The sequence below is a fragment of the Siphateles boraxobius genome, unplaced genomic scaffold, assembly GCF_051911475.1.
Source record: "Siphateles boraxobius isolate OS27281-9 unplaced genomic scaffold, OSU_SipBor_1 130, whole genome shotgun sequence".
NCBI lineage: Eukaryota > Metazoa > Chordata > Actinopteri > Cypriniformes > Leuciscidae > Siphateles > Siphateles boraxobius.
In genome coordinates, this window is record NW_027508734.1 from 43,712,634 (window position 1) to 43,734,095 (window position 21,462).

At 37.6% G+C, this 21,462-nt stretch overlaps 1 protein-coding gene across 1 annotated transcript; it reads right to left on the bottom strand.

The window, feature by feature from the left end:
• Positions 1-661: 661 nt before the first annotated feature.
• Positions 662-21,306, bottom strand: LOC143737723 (uncharacterized). The gene is made up of 3 exons (XM_077229544.1): positions 20,751-21,306; positions 5,977-6,029; positions 662-3,265 (listed from the first exon to the last, which is right to left on the bottom strand). Exons 2-3 carry the CDS (start codon positions 6,006-6,008, stop codon positions 2,530-2,532), a joined length of 768 nt encoding a protein of 255 aa, XP_077085659.1. The 5' UTR covers positions 6,009-6,029; positions 20,751-21,306; the 3' UTR covers positions 662-2,529.
• Between the last annotated feature and the right edge of the window lie 156 nt (positions 21,307-21,462).

Here is a 21,462-nt window from a genome sequence, read left to right on the forward strand (position 1 = left end):
ATTTCTAAGAACAAAGCAACATTAAGCAACGAGAATGTGCAGTAACCGTGAGAGTCTGGAGAATATAAATGGTTAACCTGCTGTAGAGTATTATTAGTCTGGATATGTTTTGGGATTCGTGAATCATTAACTCAAGCCCACACAGACTTTTAAAGAGACGTGTATGCTCAGCAGCAGATTTATTCTGGTACTTTTATGTTGTCTGTTCTGTATGTACAAACAGCTGGACCTTTGGTGTTGATCATTTGTGTTTGGCTTTAAAGGAGACTGAATTTAGTTTTTTTAGTTATTGCACAAACGGTGTATTTAACTTCTAATTGTTACTTTCATTCAGTAATTGATTTAAATTGATCAAAAGTGGCTCATGACATTTTCGATGTTACAAAAGATTTCGATTTCAAATAATTGCTGTTCTTTTGAACTTTCTATTCATCAAAGAATCCTAAAAAAAAAGACAGACATCAAAGATCAGTTACATTAAAACAGGGGTTTTGCTGCACAAAATCATTGACAATGAATGTGATGGCAAAGAACAAACTGACGGATCGCAGTTCTAAAATCTTTTGAGACAAAGTTCACGATTCAAGCCATTTAATACACTGTCAAGCATGGCTTATTTTCACCCTTATGCTCATCAGAAAATAAAATGGTGCATAACATCTGTATTTTAAACATGTTTTAATATTTTATCATCAGGCTTTTTTGCAGACCTTTAAAAACCTCACAATTCTCAATATGTGATCTCTTTGGATTTCGGCACAATATAGCAGTCATACACGTACATCAGGACATGTCTTATACTGTCCAGTGAGGGCTGGAGGGAGATATGATTAGATTATATAAAAGGCCCTATGGCATCATTAGCCACAAGACAGAAATGTCAACAGATTGCATCGCAAGTCTTATGATCAAGCACATTGTTTTTATTTTTCCCCAGTTTCATGTGACAATTTAGTCCTCTGTTAATATTCCATTCTTTCTGCCTTTACCACAGTGTATTCACTGTGAATGGGCAATAGATTCAAATCATTCAATGCCATGTCATTAGAAAATCACTTCCAGTCAATAACATTTACTCATTAACAGGTTTAAAAGAAATGATTTTGACCAATACATAAAGTTCAACCAATGCATACTTGGTAAAACATTTGGAAATACTTGACGACCTTCATAAAGTACCGTGCAAATTCAAAAAAAGAAAAATACATATTTATTGTATATGGGGGCTACATTAGTTTTTTTTTTTTTTTAGAAAATCTAATGTGTTGGAATGTTTGCATGAGATAAGAGTTCTAGTGATCATAGAAGGGTTCTTTTCATCAGTCCTCTGATAGTTAACCAGGACTAGTTAAGTGCTTAACCCCTGAGTGTAGAGCATCAACTACCATCACTGGCCTGAATCTGCTCTACACGCTGCCGTTTTCAAGCCCCAATAGTCCACAGTGCACAATAAACATAAATATATAAGGGTGAATCCCACAGAATATGTAATGAATAGATATTTCAAAATATAAGGAAAAAAGAAATTATATTTTGCATAAAATGAGCCTTTTTTTTTTTACCATTAAGATTCTTTGGATCATCATATTTTCATAACAATTAAGTATTTTCTTATCAGATTTTCTTTACTGCACTGTTAAAGTTATCTAAATATATGACTTGTATTGAACATAGTATTTATACGTTATGATAGTATTTTAATAAAATATTTCATTTAAAACAGAATAAATATGCATTTTTATGCAAAATAAAATTTCCCCTTTTTTAATTTCAGGTTGAAATCTGTTTTCACGAGATTCACCCACAAACTCCTTCCATTTCTTGCTGTACATTCATGTGTACAAATAAAGCACATGTCGTCCTACAGCTCTATGAGGGTATATTATATATTCACAGTGTAACAAGCAAGAAATAGCATATTGATCTGTTGAGACTAAGTTGACTGAGCTTGATTTCACTGTATTAAGCAGTTTGATAATTATATAACATCTCTAAAAGAACAATAAGCACAGAAGTAACCCCACCCCAGGACACTGGCTTATTTGCTTTTCACCACTTCTTTGTATAGAAAATGTATGAAAATAATTATGTAGTGCTTTGATTTAGCCCGACCTCCACACAGAAGCTACACAAGGAGAGGGCTTTCATCATGTTGAAATAATATTTGACGATAAGAAACAGCTTATTTGATTATTATGCTGTATATGCAAACAGCATAGAGAAAAAAGGAAAAAAAAATCACCCAACAATCTGTTCTGTTTGGTCTGAGAATGGAGTTTGTCCATGCCTCCGAATCGCACAGATGACGTCGTTTGCTCAAGTACATCTCATAAATAGTCCATTTTTGTTGTGTAAACAAGCAGCAGTTCCTGTTATCAAGTCTTCATTTGATTGTTTCCATTCAAAATAAAGGTACCTACAAAACAGACTGTAGGAAAGCTCCATTTTATGAGCGCTATAATTTGGCTGTATTCAAATGTGGAGAGCGAGTATGGAAATCTCCCATTAAGTAAGTGCGTCACCTGACCGTCACTCAGATTCTTCTCCCGCAGTCGCTGCGTCCAGGGCGGCCAAAGCCTCAGCCACCATTGATTCAGTGACGCTCACACGATCCACCTCTTTCTCTCTCTCTTGCTCTCCTATCACAATCGAGGGCTCTTTCTCTTCTCTGTCCTCAACCATGAGCTTTGTGTCTGCTGAGGAAAGGCTTGTACTGCTAGTGTGCATGTCCACAGACAGCACGCTTTCCTCATCGGCTGTGTCCGGAGTACCGGCCAGCCTGCTCTTCCTGTCCTCGTCTTCTTCCTCTTGTCCATAGGGATAACCATCCGATCCCTCTGTCCCATCTGTTATCCCCCCGCTGCCCAGGCCTGAGTCTCGGAATCTCTCCTCTCGCTTACCCGGTTCCGTTCCCAACATCAGCTCGTTCTGTAAGGGTTGGTTGGCGTGTACGTTTGGAGCAGCTTTAATGGGCGTCCCGTGGCCCTCGGGCTGGAGGATGTAAAGGCTCGGGTCAGTCTCCGCTGGGCTCGATCGGATCTGCTCGCCTGGAATATTAGCATGGAGCCGGTTGATGTGGTTGTTGTCTATGTCGAGTTTGGTTGGGCTGGGCTGGGTGCTGTATCCCAGGTTGTGGAAGCCCTGCTTCTTGTGGATGTGGTCGTCCTCCTCCTCGGGGAATGTGTGAGACTGATACAGAGAGCTGCCAGTGGGGTCCCGCTTCCGACCAGGAACATCTACTGGGACTGAGGGGTCATAGATGTAACTGAAACAGAGAGGGGGTTGAGAAAAGGGCTTAATGAAATGACTTTTGGTGGAAATAAACAATATAACCCAGTTTGGATTCAATAATAGAGGTGTGACGATAGCCCTCATGTCACGATGCTGAACTCACGATACGATATTATTGCGATACTCCAAGACATATGGTAAAAGGTTAACAAAAAATGTACTGTTGATTAAAATGCTACATTTGGCGTTACATTGGGGGAGTAAAGAATAGGCTCGGACTTGGTGCTGGTAACTCAATGCACAGAACAATGGTGACACCAGAATAAAAATATTCATGATTCTGAAGCTGTAAGTACAGAATTATTTTAGATGAATATGATTGCACTCTGTCACTGACTATATTTAAAATAATGTAGGCCACATTTTACACAAATAGTCCCCCATTGCATAATTACACATTATATATAGTAGTTTAATGTAGTACTGACACTAAATCTCTGTAAACTTGAATTTTTTCTCACAATAATGTTTATTTTGGGTGAACTATACACAATACATAGTTGCATTTTATATTGCGATATATTTTGACACGATATATTGTTACACCCCTATTCAATAACCAGGGTTTTAAGATATAAAGTCAAATAACACTGTTTCAAAACTAGTGGTTGACTGATGGTTGGCCTTGAAGCAAAGAGCTTTTATTTTTTACGTTGGAAAGTTGCGTTCCAAGATCGTTCCGATACTGAATATATTAGCGACCAGAATGAAAAAGATATTTTGTGAAATATAACACGATTTGTTACAGGATTATTCAAAAGACACCGTATACACAACTTCTTTTAAAATACTGAAATAAAAGCTGTAACTTGATAACCTGACATGATTTGCATAGCACAGGCAAACGGCCTTACTGACGAAAGCACAGTCACTGTAGTGAAACGAAATTTTAAAAAACAGGTTTACCATGATTGATAACATTGTATTGTGTCCTATTTCCTCTTTTAGGGATTAGTTTTTCCACCTTATGACATAACAATATTTCCATTTCTATATTTACACCAAATTACACTGTAAATGGGCAGTAAACCGGGAGAGAACAAGAATTGTGAAAACAACAAGAGAATGAGAGACATGTATCAAAAACTATTGTGCGTGTGTGTCAAAGTGTGCCTGGTGTATTTGTGTCAGACACTTCCTGCTGAGATCCTTCTGTTTTTCACACCCTTTGCCAGTCGAAAACCCACATGGAAAAATAGAGGCAGGTTATTCAGCCAATGTCAAACTCGAAAAATGTTGATCATTTAGTGTAATTTATACTATGTATTACCATTTTCACTATACAGATTCATTATAAATTCTCCACATGTATGAGCACCCATCTCTGCTTAAATCCATTTTAGATTAACAGTTTCAGGGTGGATAAAATGGAATTTTTCACTCTACCTGACAGGATAAGATTTTAACCCAAGTAAACATTACCCCCATAAAAACACACACTGCCTACTAGCAATGAAAGCCGTTTTGCCTGGTAAAAGTTGCAACAGAATAGAATGCTAATGTTTATCAGCAGCAGCATCTGACATAATGCAAGAAAAGCCTGGGAACTTTTCACACTCTATCCACCCGAAAAAGTTCCCAGACTGCATACTTTTCCCAGTGGATTTTCGAATACGTGCATCTTTTCACCTAATATTGCCCACAACCCCTTGTAAGAGAGTGATTTTGTGATGTTTAAAGATTTGACTTTTAGTTGAAGAAAAGTAGTCACTGCGATATTTAAAACATGAACATGTATGAAATAGTAAATTTTTTGCATGTTATTTTATAGGACAAAAGAGTGCAGACAGATCCGCAAGTAGGCTTGAGGTGCAGTGGAATCAGGTTACAGCCAGACTCGTACCTGGCTCCTCATAAGCCAACTGCACTTAAATGTCTTAAACGTGTGCAAAACCCACTGTGCCACAGCTCTGACAGTAATAATACATTTTGAGGAAATTTAGCAAGTGCCTAACACTTCTATGCAGATGCAAACAGTACGTCAGGGGACTGGTATCCTGGAAGGGCTGCTTTCCTGCAGATATTAACTCCACCTGCTCCAAAAAAACTGCCTGGATATTTCTTGATTATATGGTTCAAGTGTGTTTAATTAGGGTTTTCATTAAGGTGGCCTCGCAGGAGCAGGATTGGATCCCTTAAGTATGTATGTGAAAATGGGCCTGTGGTATCAAAATACAATTTTATGTACTGTAGTAGAACATCCTGATTCTATCTTGCTAAACTCTTAGAATTGTATACTTTCATATCATATGAAATCAAGTTCAAATGTGTGGGTGTTGTTTTGCAGATTTGACACTAAGCCAATCAGACTACAGTACACGCTAATGTTAAATGCCATAGAAAGCATGTATTTGTAGTATTTGCATGAGGCAATTCTCGCAGCTCAAGCTAAGCCCAGAAATGTGACATTAAGCAATTAAAGGGCAGTTTGAGAGTGTGAATCTGTGTGTATTTACTGTGAATTCAACTTTTGCATCAAAACAACCCACATATATTTTGAAGTGTAAGATATTAACCAAAGGAATACGTCCACTGACAAAGAACAGAGCATTGCTGAATTAAATCAAAATTCTCTCAGGCCAGGTTTTAAAAGACTACAATATGACATTGCTGTTAAACAACAGAAGCTATGTGAGAAATATCAGGATCTTTGAGACAGAATACTATTTATTCTTTCCGTCTTACCCTTTTATCATCCTACAGCAACTGCAACCCATCTGGACAGTTGTGTAGAGAACCTGTGGAGACACAAAAGGGGTCACTGTTTGTATAACAGTCATATATGCTTTTTTCATATATGCAATTTTACAATAGTAAAAGGACATTCCCCGAAGTTATTAACAGCACTTTAATTTAATTTATAATTAAATATTTATTTTTTTCCTCAATAATTAGGGTGTTTTGTGTTGTTTGTTGTTATTCATGTTTAGTGCATTAGTTTAAACATGTTAGGGGTGGTGATGGTGCAGTGGATAAGACACATGCCTTTGGTGTGAGAGACCCGGGTTCGAATCCACTGTGAGACACCAATGTGTCCCTGAGCAAGACGCTTAACCCCTAGTTGCTCCAGAGGCGTACGACCTCTGACATATATAGCAACTGTAAGTCGGTTTGGATAAAAGCGTCAGCTAAATGAATAAATGTAAATGTAGTTTTGTCTTGTGTGTATGACCCAGTGTGCAGTCTACATATTGCCCATGTTTTATGGACAGGCCACCTATGATGATCTCTCATTCATCATGTGTCTTTCTATGTGGTTATCAGTACATATTAAGCCACAAAGCAGATTTTGGTATATGCATATTAACAATATATCACAATGGAATATAAATTGTAAAATATACAGACACCAATATACCATCCCATAGTTTTTTTTTGTTTTTGTTTTTTATGGTGAATTAGAGACGTTTTGTTTTTTTTAAGCACAAAATCAACAGGATATTTTTTATACAGTGTGCTTATAGACTAATGTGTTGATTGCAATACGCATGTTACATTTGTTAAAAAGGTATTTGAAGAATGAAGTGCTGTGCCAGAGCTAGGCTGCTGAATCAGTGCTTAGGAGAGTGAACATGATTTCAACAAAGGGCTATTCAGTAATTGTGCTAATTCTTCACCTCAGCTGTTGGAACATGTGGACGTGATCACGGTTATATCAGTGTAAAGAGGCCTGCTGACAAGGGTAAAAAATCGGAACTACTCGAGGATAAACTTCTAGTCGCCAAACTCTGTTAGCGAACAACTGTGAACCACGGCAGACCATCTTCACAAGCGGACTAGGGTACATTTTGCTTGTGCACACTTACCAACTCAACCAAATCATGGGTCTGCTCCAAAGATGCCATTTCTTTTTTTAGGATTTCTAATGTGCATACTTACTATCTATCATAAATAGTATGTGAAAAAAGTGTGTCCCAAAGCATAGTATGTTGAAAAGAGTATGCGAAAAGTCCCTGGATCGTCTACTATTTACGGTAAAATTTCGAAATGTGGATCCATGCATATTTGAGTGGCTAATATTGCCCACAACCCACTGCGCTTTGGAGGAGGATTCGGTTCAGAACTACAAACACCAATAAAATGTGTTAAAAACCACAAACATGGCATCTGCACGACCGACGGTTAAGTAGAGAGGTTTCGATAAAGGGGTTTGAGTGAATAATAATAAACATTTAACCTGATAAAAATGTTAATCTAATGTTATCTGTGTTATGTTTCATCTGAAACAACGTGAACTTTTATAAAGATCCGTTTGGCCATTAACTTTTAAATGCATCAAATGTTTGCCACTTTACTTTTCTCTCCAATATGATAGGAAATGAAATGAAGAATAATGTGGAGGATGTTAACTGTGAGAAGATGATTGACAGGCCAGTCTATTGTAACAAGTTGCATGTAACTATGACAGAGTGTCCGTTAAAGATGCAATTTTATGACGTAATAGTACCGCATATACCAAAGCTTGTCTACTCTTCTGCTACACACTCAAAATGATGTACTTTTTCTTCACAAAAAGAGTACATAGTTTTAGGGCATAGTATAAGTGGGATGCAGCACTAATGAATAGCTATAATGTGTACAGATTTTATTGTGCCATTTCCACAGAGACCGGTGTGATCTATCAGAACAACTCTCAGTAATATCTGCCAGGCCATATAGGGACATTTCATTTTGTTTAATAGTGACATGACATATGGAGTCAACTTGACATGATATTGTCAGGTATGCGCCTTCAGGACACAAGGACGAACAGTCACATGTGTTTGTGACATTCTAGATTACGCTTTAACAGTGGCCAGTCAAATAAAATGTTATTAATATATCCTCATTTTGTGAAAACCAAAACAGATGGTTTGACCTTTCCACGGCCTGTCAGGCCATTTCAGGCGTTTGCCTTTCTTGTGCTCTTTATGAGCAAGTTGCCTTGTAAATAATTGATGGTTTTGTCTGGGGGGAAAAGTCCATCTAATAGAACAGACACTCCCAGTAGGCCTGCACGAATTCGGAAAAAACGGACATATACCTGACAATATTTCATTTTTCTGTGGTAGGTACTGCGATATGAAAACAAACAATTTCACCAGATGACTTGAATAGCTCTGATTGCATAAAAAATAAGCAGCACATTATAATCATAGGTAAATACAATAGAACAAAGATACAAATTAAATGAACAGTTTTTATGTGTTTCAGGTGAGTCGAACAGTATTCAGGTACAGAAATGCAATAATCAAATGTAAAATAACACTGCATAGTCTTTTTTATAAGTTAAATATAATCTTTATTAAAGCTACAAAGATGTTTTCTATGCGTTTTGTTGTTAATTAAGATTAATGACAAAGACAGAACATGATAAACTTTCTCTCTATAAAGGTTAAAGTATAATCACATTGTGAAGACCATTTACATCAGTGTTGTTTAATATTTAGTTTTAGTAATAGTGTGTTTTTGTCATTTTTCATTAATTATTGCTTTTTAATATTTCTATATAGTTTCAATTTATTTGTATTTCTCTTTTAGTTTTAATAATTTTAGTACCTCAACTTATTTAATTTCACTTTTGTATTTCTTTTATTCTTTTTGTAGCCAATACTCATTTTATTTCACTAAACATTTTAAGTGAAACTTTAAATTAACTGTAACGTTTTCATTTTAGTTAACAGCACAGATTTGCATTACATTTTCATTTAATGATGCACCAATCGAGTGTAAAAATTTTCATTTGAACCACAACTGATTTAAATGTAATGTTGATAGTTAAGAATTAAGGAAGCAACAACTACTTAAAATAATTCACTTGTTGGATCACATGTGATTTAAACTAAGACAAATAAGGCTGAATGTAACAGGTATATCAAGTTAAGCAATATTTGTTGTGCAGGTTTAGTGACGAGCCAGTCGCTGTGACAGAAAGGCAAATGGTTTAACAAGTAAAAAAATTCAAAACACTGCAATTAGCCTAGAATTGTCTTTACTGCGAGTCAATATGTCGTCTGTATGTGAAGGAAATTTCTGAAAGATTTATTGTCTTGATTTTGAGTAATGAACATTTTAAAATACGATTAAGAACGGAAGCCTTCTACCACTAACTAACAAGTTGGTTAGATGTATACATGACAAGTATACTGTAATTCTATACTTACTGTATTATTACGCTACTCCATTTGGAAGAGATTTATACACAAATTATCCTGAAACCTAACTCGATTGCCATGGCTAGAGCTTTGCTAGGTGATTAGCAGGCAGATGCACTGTTTGACAGCAGGAGTACGACACCGGCACCTGGCGACCTCTTTGTCAGCTGCTAGGGATTATTGCATTTTACAATAGTCAACATAGAACACCATCTACCTTTCCATCACTACACTGACAAAAGTTTCATGTTAGCACACTTATTATTAGAATGAATGAAATTAAAGTCACAATGAAACTTGGATTATCTGGGGGGGGGGGGGGGGGGGGGGAATGTAGGATGGGGGACTTGCTTCTATCCTTCGGTTGTTGGCTAAATGGCAGCAGATCTGAAAGTGAGCTTGCAGTCAATTGGGGAGGGGCATATGTCACCAGAAAGAAATCCGTCATTTTCATTGGAAGACTGAGATTTTGGGTAAACTAACGAGGCAAAAAGTTATAGTATTTATAAATATTTTTGGTTTTAAATTTAGTTTAAGTTTTAGTAATTTTTTGTTTAATATTGGATTTACTTTATCTAATTTTAGTTCAGTTTTATTCAACTTAAAGGGTTAGTTTACCCAAAAATGCAATTTATTTCATCAATCACTCACCCTCATGCCGTTTCAAACTCGTAAAACCTTCGTAACACAAATCAAAATATTTTTGATGAAATCCGAGATCTTTCTGACCCCCCCTATAGACAGCAACGTCAAAACCACTTTCAAAGCCCAGAAAGGTAGTTAAGACATCGTTAAAAAGGTACTATAATAGTATAATACTACAGTGGTTCAACTTTAATGTTATAAAGACTCGAATACTTTTTGTGTGCAAAAAAACGGAACAAAAATAATGACTTTATTGAACAATTTCTTCTCTTCCTTGTAAGTCTCCGCCGCTGTTCAAGTGAGCACCACAAACCCATCCATGTGGTGCTGATGCAGGACCCTGCCAATACTGAGCCGGCGTTCTGACGTAAAACCAAGAAGCACTGCACTGTGTTTACAACGTGAACAGCGTCAGAGACAGAGGGAAGAGAAGAAATCGTTGAATAAAGTCGTTATTTTGTTTTTTTCGCATGCAAAAAGTATTCTCTTCGCTTCATAACATTAAAGTTGAGCCACTGTAGTCACATGGACTATTTTAACCATGTCTTTACTAAGTGGTGATTACATTGCTGTCTATGGAGCAACAGAAGGTGCTCTGGGTTCGGGTCAAATCCTAAAGGGTTCGAGCCCTAAACCCATCATGAATTTCATCACTAACCATGCTCTTTAAGAAACAATTACAGGATTTTAACTCATGAAAGATGGCCAGAAGATTCAAGAGAATTTGATATGACGTTATGATAAATGGCATATCTACCAGGACTCATATCCAGAATTGAAATGTTCCATTGAGAAAGGTGATTCCTGGAGAGATTACTGGAGATTGCGGGCTGAAACTGAGGCAGATTGAAAACTGAGCTATATGCCATTGGCAGACATTTCTCCATTGGAATAAATTGGAGAAGGGAATTTCTCATCACTGTAGAATGTGTGCCCTCCAGCTCAGCTTTCTGGCCTGTGAAAATCTCTGAAAGTGACAAATGCTTAATCTCCTGCAACAAAATGAGGGGTTTTTCCATTCCTTAGCCCTTAACCTATAAGGCAAACACACACATACAAACAGGTAGGCATCCACACACACAGCGATAGCATTAAATCACAGACTTTAAGCATTCAGGCTCAAATGCAGACACACAGTATCACTGATCGACGCACACACACAAACACTTTTTTAGAAGATCTGAGCATTACTCAAACGTTCAAATCCTTGCAACTGGTTCAACTGCGGTGTGTGCCAACACAAACCTACACACATGCACTGGCCTTCCACAGCCAAGATAAACAAACACACAAGCCACTAATGGATCATTTCCTTTCAATTTGTTGAACAATGTGAAGCAAACAGCCAGGTAAACCTTTATCAAGATATTTTTTGAGCTATTAATGACCAGCTGATTTCACTTATACAGCTCTGACACATTGAAATCCTCTCACAGACACCTGTAAGACGCTGCCGCTGTCCCGTTTTCTTTTTTATTATTGCTTCATAGAAAGCAGCTTATAATAGGGTGTTTGATATTTTCACATTCTCGTTAGTTTGTTTCATTTGTCTACTAACATTTTTCAATGGTGTGCATGCATGTCTTCAGAATTCTGTCATTTCTGTCCATTTTTTGTAAAAGTCATTAACATTTCCACCACACAAGTTGTAGTTTGCGTTTAACTCTTTTTCCGCTAGCGTTTTTGAAAAGAAAGTTGCCAGTCAGCGCCAGCATTTTATCATTTGATCAGTTTGGCCCCCAGAATATTTTATTAATTGTTTTATTAATATCTGAACATGCAATATATGAAAATAAAAAAATAGCTTCATGCATTATTTATCAATATTTGAATGTGGTTAAGATTAATAAAAAAAAGCTAAATTTTTTAGCAAAAAGCTGAGAAAAATCACATTCAGATCCAGATCAGATTCCGAACAATGATCAAAACATAGATCGAATAGATCCTGTCCATCAGCAACTGGTCGGTTATGTAAGGCAGTTTTGATTTATGTGCTGTTGAATGTTGATGATCAGGTTATTTTACATGTGCATCTCTGCTTGCATATGCTATCGCTCATTTCTGCTTCTTCTCCGTCTGCGTTTTGATCCGGAGATTCAGTAATCTTTCAGTAGATGTGTAATAATTCAACTTCCACCTAACATATAACAGTGAAAACATGGATTGCCTGAAAATTCGGTCAATGGCAGGGAAGGAGTTAATGGCATTCTGTGGTGGAAAGAACATTTCGAACATTTTTGGAATAAAATTACCAACTCTTTTGTCTTTCTATGGCTAATTTCATAGCTAGCATGTTTATGAATACAACATAAAAAATTTAATAATATTTAACTTTTTTATTATTTGACAAAATTACAGCTCAGAAATAATTCACAATAAAAAAAATTGCAAGTGATATTTATCTTGTTTTTAAACATGTCTCATATTTCACTGACACTGTTGACATCTTTGTAACAAAGTACATTAACTATTTGCAAAAACTTCATTAAGGGCAATTGTTGGTCCTGATGGAAATGATATGGGGACATTATGGGAAAAAATTATGCAAATCATTTTTATACGATAAGTTTTGAAATGGTTGATGATTATTTCACTATTTGTTTAGAATCATTATGATTTTTTTGTTGTATAATTTTTTTAATTCTGTATTGTTAAAGCATGAATGCCTGGCTCTGGGACAAGGGTAAAATAATCAAATCTATATATAATAAAACTTTTGAAAAGTAATAAGGCATTGCAAGAAGTTTCCAAAACCTTTTAGGGTGCTTTCACACTTAGTTTGATTGCCTGTTCCGAACCAGAGATCGATTGCTCCCGCTGGATTGTGTTAACATTATAGAATTTGGGTCTGAACCTCGTTTGTGCATTTGCATCAAAGCAGCAGCTGTTTACCCCTGTTGCTTGGTAATAATGATGCAGAAGGCGGTGGCAGAATGCATTGCGTTGCTCACCTCACTTTATTTTGGGATTTTGAACCATGTGTGTGAATATACTTCAAATGTTCTGTCCATTTCTGCTGAAAGGGAGCAGAAGTTCTATATGCATTATCTCTACTTGCATTGCAACAGTGTCTATAGCTGAAGAAACACCCAGCTTCTTTACATTACATCCACTCTATTTGTTGTGTGCACTGCGTCTATTTAATGTACGAGTGAACAGGAATCTGATCTCTGTTGTGGAAGCACCTCAGTTTAGTCTATCATGCTAAAATCCTGGTTTATGTTATCAGTCAAAACATTACACAACCCTTTGCACCCGTACACAGGAAAGAAGAAAATTTACATTTCCACAAATCAAAGGCACACACAGTTCTGGGTCATTTACAAGGACTTACATTACACCTGGGTAATGGCTTCCTCTTAAACAATATTTTTTACCTCAACAACAGGGCCAATGTTTCACAAAGTTCATTGACTAATACACAAATAGAGAGAAAGGGATAGTAAAGGATATTAGGTTATCCACCAATACGGAGAGAGAGAGAGAGAGTGTGTGTGTGTGTGTGTGTGTGTGTGTGTGTGTGTGTGTGTGTGTGTGTGTGTGTGTGTGTGTGTGTGTGTGTGTGTGTGTGTGTGTGTGTGTGTGTGTGTGTGTGTGTGTGTGTGTCTGAGTATTGGATGATGTGTCTGTCTTGTACAGGTGGAGGGTTAATAAATAGTGGGATCAGATTCACGAAGGTGTGGTTTAGACAAGTGGGAAAACTGGTTTAGCATTTCTCTTTCCCTCAGCATGTGTTAAGCTCCCGTTCATTTTTATGTACGCCATATGGACTCAGACAGATGGCATGAAATTGACAAGGGTCATTAACAATGGAAGAAACATGAAGAATCCGTCACAAAGCTGGAAACTTAATATAGTCTGTATCTTTATTTATCTGGTTGGATTAAAAAAAAGTGACTATCCAATGGCAAACATCTCACACATTTCTTACGTTTGGACATGCTAAATAGCACATCCGTGTAAAACATAACAGTGTTTAAAGCTCATTTTTAATGTCTTGAAATACTGCCAAATGTGGGTGTGCTGCCCTGGACACTGTTGCCATGACCTCATTACCAGAAGACCAGCGCTTTCACAATCAGCCCTCTTGACACTGCATCATCACTTAATACAACGCTAAATATACAAAACAAGGATCCACCTTACATCCTGAGGCATCTCCAAACCCACACACACTGCTAGCTATTATTCAGCCGTTTCAGTTTATGATGTGGCTTTTTGTGTTTGTTAATAAAAGCTGTCATACTGATAGTCTCTTTTTTTGCATTTAATTGCTTCTTCAAATTCTGCTTCAGTGTACACAATTACTCTATTGCCTTATTTAAAAAAAAAAATCTGAATATCGTAATAATGTACATAAATTGAGTAGTGCAATAAAAAGTGAAATTTTGAGGTCGTTACCTTAAGATGTCATTTCTACCTCATCTGACCCTGGAAAATGTTGTTGTTGTTGTAACCAAATGTAGTCAGGTTGATGCATCATAAATATTTTAACATGAATAAATCCAGTTACCACATGAAGCATCTTCTACAGAACAATACAGCCTTTAAAAAAGTGCACCTTTTTGTAAGTAGTAACTACCAAAAAATGAGAACAGGCTGAAATTCAGAAAGCTTAAAAACAGTACATGATGAATGCCTGGGAATCAGACTTATAACCTTCACGTTGCTAGCGCCATGCTCTGCTGTTTGAGCTACAAGAATGCTAATTCTAGAAATAGTTATCATTGAGAACTAATAGGCTAATTATCTATAGTGTGGTAAATTTGATATTATATGTTATGTATACATGCACTACCGTTCAAAAGTTAGGGTTCAGATTTTTGTTGTTGTTTTTGAAAGAAGTCTCTTTATATATATATTATATGTGTTCTTACATACAAACATTATACAGTGCCACTTGATTACAATTATAGTAGCTACATCATTGTGCCAAATCATGAGAGATAATCAAATGAACATTTTCCAATTCTTAACATTTACATCTTGACTGCAGGGCCAAAATGAAACAAAAAAAAGGAACGTCTTTATTTCTCAAAGAGTCATACCATGACACTCAGAATTCACTCATTTGCTCCAGAGCAGCAAAGCCTTCTCCAGTACATCTATGAATACTGCGTTATCACATGAAATCTATGCAACACAAGCGCTCATGATATCCACAGTCATGGGATCACAGAAGATGGAAGACACACAGGCCCTGGGTGGTTTGTGCATCACAACAAAAATCCTTATCATCATTAAACGTGTTTCCCTTCAAACAGAGCCCTGCTTACAAAGTGGGAAATGGCTAAAGGAACAAAGATTGAGAGATTAAAACTGTGAATAGTGAACCATGGAAAAAGGTGCTGCTTTGTGTCACACAACGTCCTGCTCAGATGTACAATCTAGGCTAGTCTGTGTACACACTAGCAGTGTAAATGTCAAGGTAAAATGGAGCATGAGGCCCAGTGGCCCTTTGTTGGGCACCTCAGACCACACCTTCACAGCACAGCAGACCTTGCTCAAAAGTAAACACTGAGTCTGACTGTAAACACAAACTGCATAAACCTGCTCCCCCCTCACGGCTACTGTAAACATTAACACAAGCCTACCGAGCATATATGGAGACTGACCTGAAAAAAGCTAGATTATACAATATAAAAAGTACATCAAAATCACGAAACAAGCTTAGATTTTTGGGTGTAACTTTAAAAGTGTCAAAAGGGTTTAATAAGACGTCATTTAATTCACTACCGTTCAAAAGTTTTGGGTTGGTAAAGTCTTTTGATAACCAAAGCTGCATTTATTTGATAAAAAAATGAGTATAAACAAACTAAACTACCTCATTTTCCATTTTAAAATGTAATTCATTCCTATGATGGCAAAGTTGAAATTTCAGCCGTCATTACTTCAGTCCTCAGTGTCACATTATCATTCAGAAATCTACACCTTTTACAAGCTTCACACCTTCACCTATAAGGTAAAAGCCTTTTTCTACTGCTATCGGTTCACTGTAAAAGTAATGGCAATGGCAATTTATGGCGACTCAAAAGGGAAGCAGTATCAACAGCTGTTATAAGCTCACTGGATAGGGAAATTGTGATTAACAACATACATTTCAGTCTGTTCTTTACACAAAGCTCTCATATGGCTCCAGAAGGCTTTAAATACAGCAGACAAGTCACATGGGCATATTTGAACATATTTTTGAAGCTTTATATCTTCAGTCATTATTCACTGTAACTGCAGGGAATGTTGTTCAGCACAGACTCTCAAACTTCTCCATTTGTGTTCCACAGAAGGAAAAGTCATGAGAGTGAGAATAGATAAAATTGTTTTTATTTTGGAGTAAACTGTCTTTTTAACAGTGAAAAAAATGAAACTGAGTCATTCTACGAAACGGGTGCCATTTGGGTCCACAATGTTTGATGAGATGCATAAGGCACAAACATGTCCCAAAATGTGTTTACAAATATTAAGGTTATTCATTCAAGTGTTCTTGTTAATATGATATATGATAAAAACATTTTTTTAAAAGAATAACATTCTATTTTAATAATTTTTCATTAGTTCATAGCTGATTTCACATGTCCGTGTTGACCAACATGACATTTGCATCTAAAATATCACCAAATAAGTTATGTATTTTTAAAAAACATTTATTATTTTTAGGATTATATGTGTGTTCCTTTTCACATAAGATATATTTTATTCAAAATAAACCTTATTTTTTTGTAAATATTTTGTAATTTGTGAGCGTCCCTCAGTTTGACTTACCACCCCGTCACACTAACTTGTTCTATCTATAAATAATGTACTGTTGCTTTAAATGACATCACAAAGCGGAAGTGACATCATTGGAGCCTTTTTGCCACCAAGAACAAAAGCAGGCAAGTACTGACATTTCTCTACATTCTTTATTTGTTGATTTTTCATGTTAGGCAGGTTCCGTCAAGCTTAAACCAACCACCCTGTCACGCAAAATAGAGAGGGAAAACTGATTTTTATTTTTTATTTTACATTATTAATGCAAAAATATATATATTTCAGATAGAATGCATGTATGCTAGGTGAGGAACTTAACCACATGGGAGATCTGCGGCCATTTTGGGCTGAAATTTACCACCCCGTCACATACCACCCCGTCGCATGTTTTATTGTGACGTGGTGGTAAAGGATGTGATAGGGTGGTTCTGCTTCCTATTTGAATGTGAGGATGTGAGAAATCAAGGATTATTATATAGGCTAATCATTATTATTAATATTATTATTATTAGTAGTAGTAGTATTATTATTTTTGTTAACTTAACCCTGTTTTGTTCATTCACTCAATCACTAAATCATTCACACACTTATTACTCAATATCTCTTTCACTCACCATGTCACTCCCTCACTCAATCACTGTCACTCCCTCACTCAATCACTGTCACTCACACACTCACTGTCACTCACTCACTCAATCACTATCACTCACTCACTCAATCACTATCACTCACTCACTCAATCAGTCACTCACACACTCACTGTCACTCACTCAATCACTATCACTCACTCACTCACTCACTCAATCACTATCACTCACTCACTCAATCAGTCACTCACACACTCACTCACTGTCACTCCCTCACTCAATCAGTCACTCACACACTCACTGTCACTCACTCACTCAATCACTATCACTCACTCACTCACTCAATCACTATCACTCACTCACTCAATCAGTCACTCACACACTCACTGTCACTCACTCACTCAATCACTGTCACTCCCTCACTCAATCACTGTCACTCACACACTCAATCACTGTCACTCACACACTCACTGTCACTCACTCACTCAATCACTATCACTCACACACTCAATCACTGTCACTCACACACTCAATCACTGTCACTCCCTCACTCAATCACTGTCACTCACACACTCACTGTCACTCACTCACTCAATCACTGTCACTCACACACTCACTGTCACTCACTCACTCAATCACTGTCACTCACACACTCACTGTCACTCACTCACTCAATCACTGTCACTCACACACTCACTGTCACTCACTCACTCAATCACTATCACTCACACACTCAATCACTGTCACTCACACACTCACTGTCACTCACTCAATCACTGTCACTCACACACTCACTGTCACTCACTCACTCAATCACTATCACTCACACACTCAATCACTATCACTCCCTCACTCAATCACTGTCACTCCCTCACTCAATCACTGTCACTCACACACTCACTGTCACTCACTCACTCAATCACTGTCACTCACACACTCACTGTCACTCACTCACTCAATCACTGTCACTCACACACTCACTGTCACTCACTCACTCAATCACTGTCACTCACACACTCACTGTCACTCACTCACTCAATCACTATCACTCACACACTCAATCACTCACTCAATCACTGTCACTCACACACTCACTGTCACTCACTCACTCAATCACTATCACTCACACACTCAATCACTATCACTCCCTCACTCAATCACTGTCACTCACTCACTATCTCTTTCACTTACTACCTCACTCACTCACTCACTCACTCACTCAATCACTGTCACTCACTCACTCACTATCTCTTTCACTTACTACCTCACTCACTCACTCACTCACTCACTCACTCACTCACTCAATCACTGTCACTCACTGTCACTCACTATCTCTTTCACTTACTACCTCACTCACTCACTCACTCAATCACTGTCACTCACTCAATCACTGTCACTCACTCACTCACTATCTCTTTCACTTACTACCTCACTCACTCACTCACTTACTACCTCACTCACTCACTCACTCACTCACTCACTGTCACTCACTCAATCACTGTCACTCACTCACTCACTATCTCTTTCACTTACTACCTCACTCACTCACTCACTTACTACCTCACTCACTCACTCACTCACTTACTACCTCACTCACTCACTCACTCACTCACTGTCACTCAATCACTATGTCTATCTCACTCACTCACATTGGTGTTTAATGAAGAATGTTACATTTTAAAACATTTGCAGATAGATCTGTCTCCATCATGGCTCCATTAAGCGCTGCTGAGAGACACCTGAAAGGTGGAACATGGAACTTTTTTGAGGCAAGCCATGGCAAGGGGGCCCCTGACGGTGTTGGGGGAACCCTGAAAAGAACAGCGGACAAGCTGGTGACCAACGGCCGCGACATACCCGATGCCCATGAGCTATATAAGGCCCTCTCTGAAACATCTACAACTGTTAAGTTGTTTTATGTAGCATCTGAAGCAGTGGAGCAGGCAATGGAAAAGATGCCAGGCCAGATTCCACCAGTGCCATCCACAATGAAAACCCACCAAGTGGTCACATTCACTCCAGGAGAAATCCTTTACCGGGAAGTTAGTTGCATGTGCTCCACGCAAAAGCAGCTGAGATGTCAGTGCTTCAACACACTGCATTTCACTTTTAACAAAACAGCCCAGAAGGTGCCAACAGAAGCAATTGCTTGGGGAAGTGGAGATCTCATTGGGAAGTGGTGCGTTCTTAAATATGACAGTGACCTTTATCCTGGGATCATCATGGAAACAGATGAAACACATGCCCTTGTAAAGTGTATGCACCGTGTTGGTGCCAACAGGTTCTTCTGGCCTCCAAGAGATGACTTCCTGTGGTATCTCTTCGATGATGTGCTCGAAATCATTCAAGCACCACAGCCTGTGACATCCCGCCACATGGAAATACAGAGGGATGTGTGGATGCGACTCTCCCTGTCACTGATATGATGCTCTGTTTTTTGTTTTTCAGAGCATGACCAATGTTTTCCATTAAATCTCCTATTTGAATAATTGCCCTCCCCCAGTTGTATAAAGTTTAAAACAAGCAAATCAGAAACAGAGAAACAGTGTGTCCATACCACCCTGTCACAGTGAACCACTCCGTCACATCAGTTACCACCCCGTCACGGGGTAATGTTGTTAAAAATGTTTGTAAAATAAATTAAATTTTACATAAATTAATGTTTAATAATGTTCGTGTTGTGTGAACTAATAAAATTAATGAAACTTTATTTTAATTTTTTTAAGTGTATTTGTTTTTTCAGTACAAACAATGAGGCCATTGAAATGTCGAATTCATATTTCAAGATAAAAAAACTAAGAATTCAAAAAATTGATTACATTTCAGACTTTCTATTGATGGTGTACATAAAAGGGACATTTTACTATTAGGAAAACATTATATTTAAAAAATAAATTTCTTGTTTTACAACTCTACTGGTACACATTTTGTCCGTGACGGGGTGGTACAAGAAAGACTCCCTTGCCTTAATAAAAAGCATAATATTACTAAGGATTTTGTGCCTGAGGTGGGAAAATATGTTTTTTTGGAAGATTAATATATCCTTAAAGTTGTAAGTAAAAAAAAAAAAAGTTAGTTCTTAATGAAAATTGGGAAAATCGCAACGTGGAAATGGCACCCGTTTCGTAGAATGACTCAACTACACCTCCATATGACAAGGTAAAACCGTGTTTCTTCTTGCGTACAAATACATGCACAGTGCGAGGACAGGCTTTAACAACATTTAAAATAAGTCTTACCAAACACCAGATAATCGACTTTTTATGTTGTTTAACTCCCTCATAATCCCAAAAAGGCGATGTTACGGGCAACATTTTTTTTGTTCTAATAAAGTAAGTAGACTTACTGTTTATCTTTTAAAGATGTGTCTTCATATTGTCCAAACGTTCAATCCGTCTATATTGAGATCCGCGCAACAGGTGAGAGGAAAAACTTCAGCTCTTATATGATAAAGCGCGTTAAGCGAAAACCTTTACCTGTTACACTGATGATAAAGGTGTGGCAGTTGTTTGCCAGAGGGGCTACAATTTTACAAATAACTCCGGCGTTCATGTATGTTCCTAATTCGTATCTCCTAATGTACTAAAACAGAAGCGACCTCAAAAAGCGAAGTGTCCCATAAAAAACTTCTTCCATAACCTGAAGACGTCGCGCACACATCGCAACCGCTTCCTCCTCCTTCCTTATGTTTATTTTCTCCTTGTGTTACTGCTTCCGACTCCGAGTTGAGGAAGGTCCCCCGTGACTCCGTTCTGCCGTGCCTCCTGCACACGTCCATTTGAATTTCAGATGGCAGTCTGAGGGCCTGTGCTCGGCACGTTAATGACAAACATGTGACGAGGGATCAGGGAAACGCAGCGAACTGGGAAACACCGTTTAAACCACTGGCACGCTGGGAAATCATTTCAGCAGCTCAAATGACCGTGATGCAGTGTAGGCAATGCATAGACAGGCTGGGCAGGTGCATTCAATTGGATTTGAACTAAATAAAGCAATTAAAGCAACACTATTTTGCGCATAATAGTTTATTACAATAAAATAGGCCTATATGTAAAAAA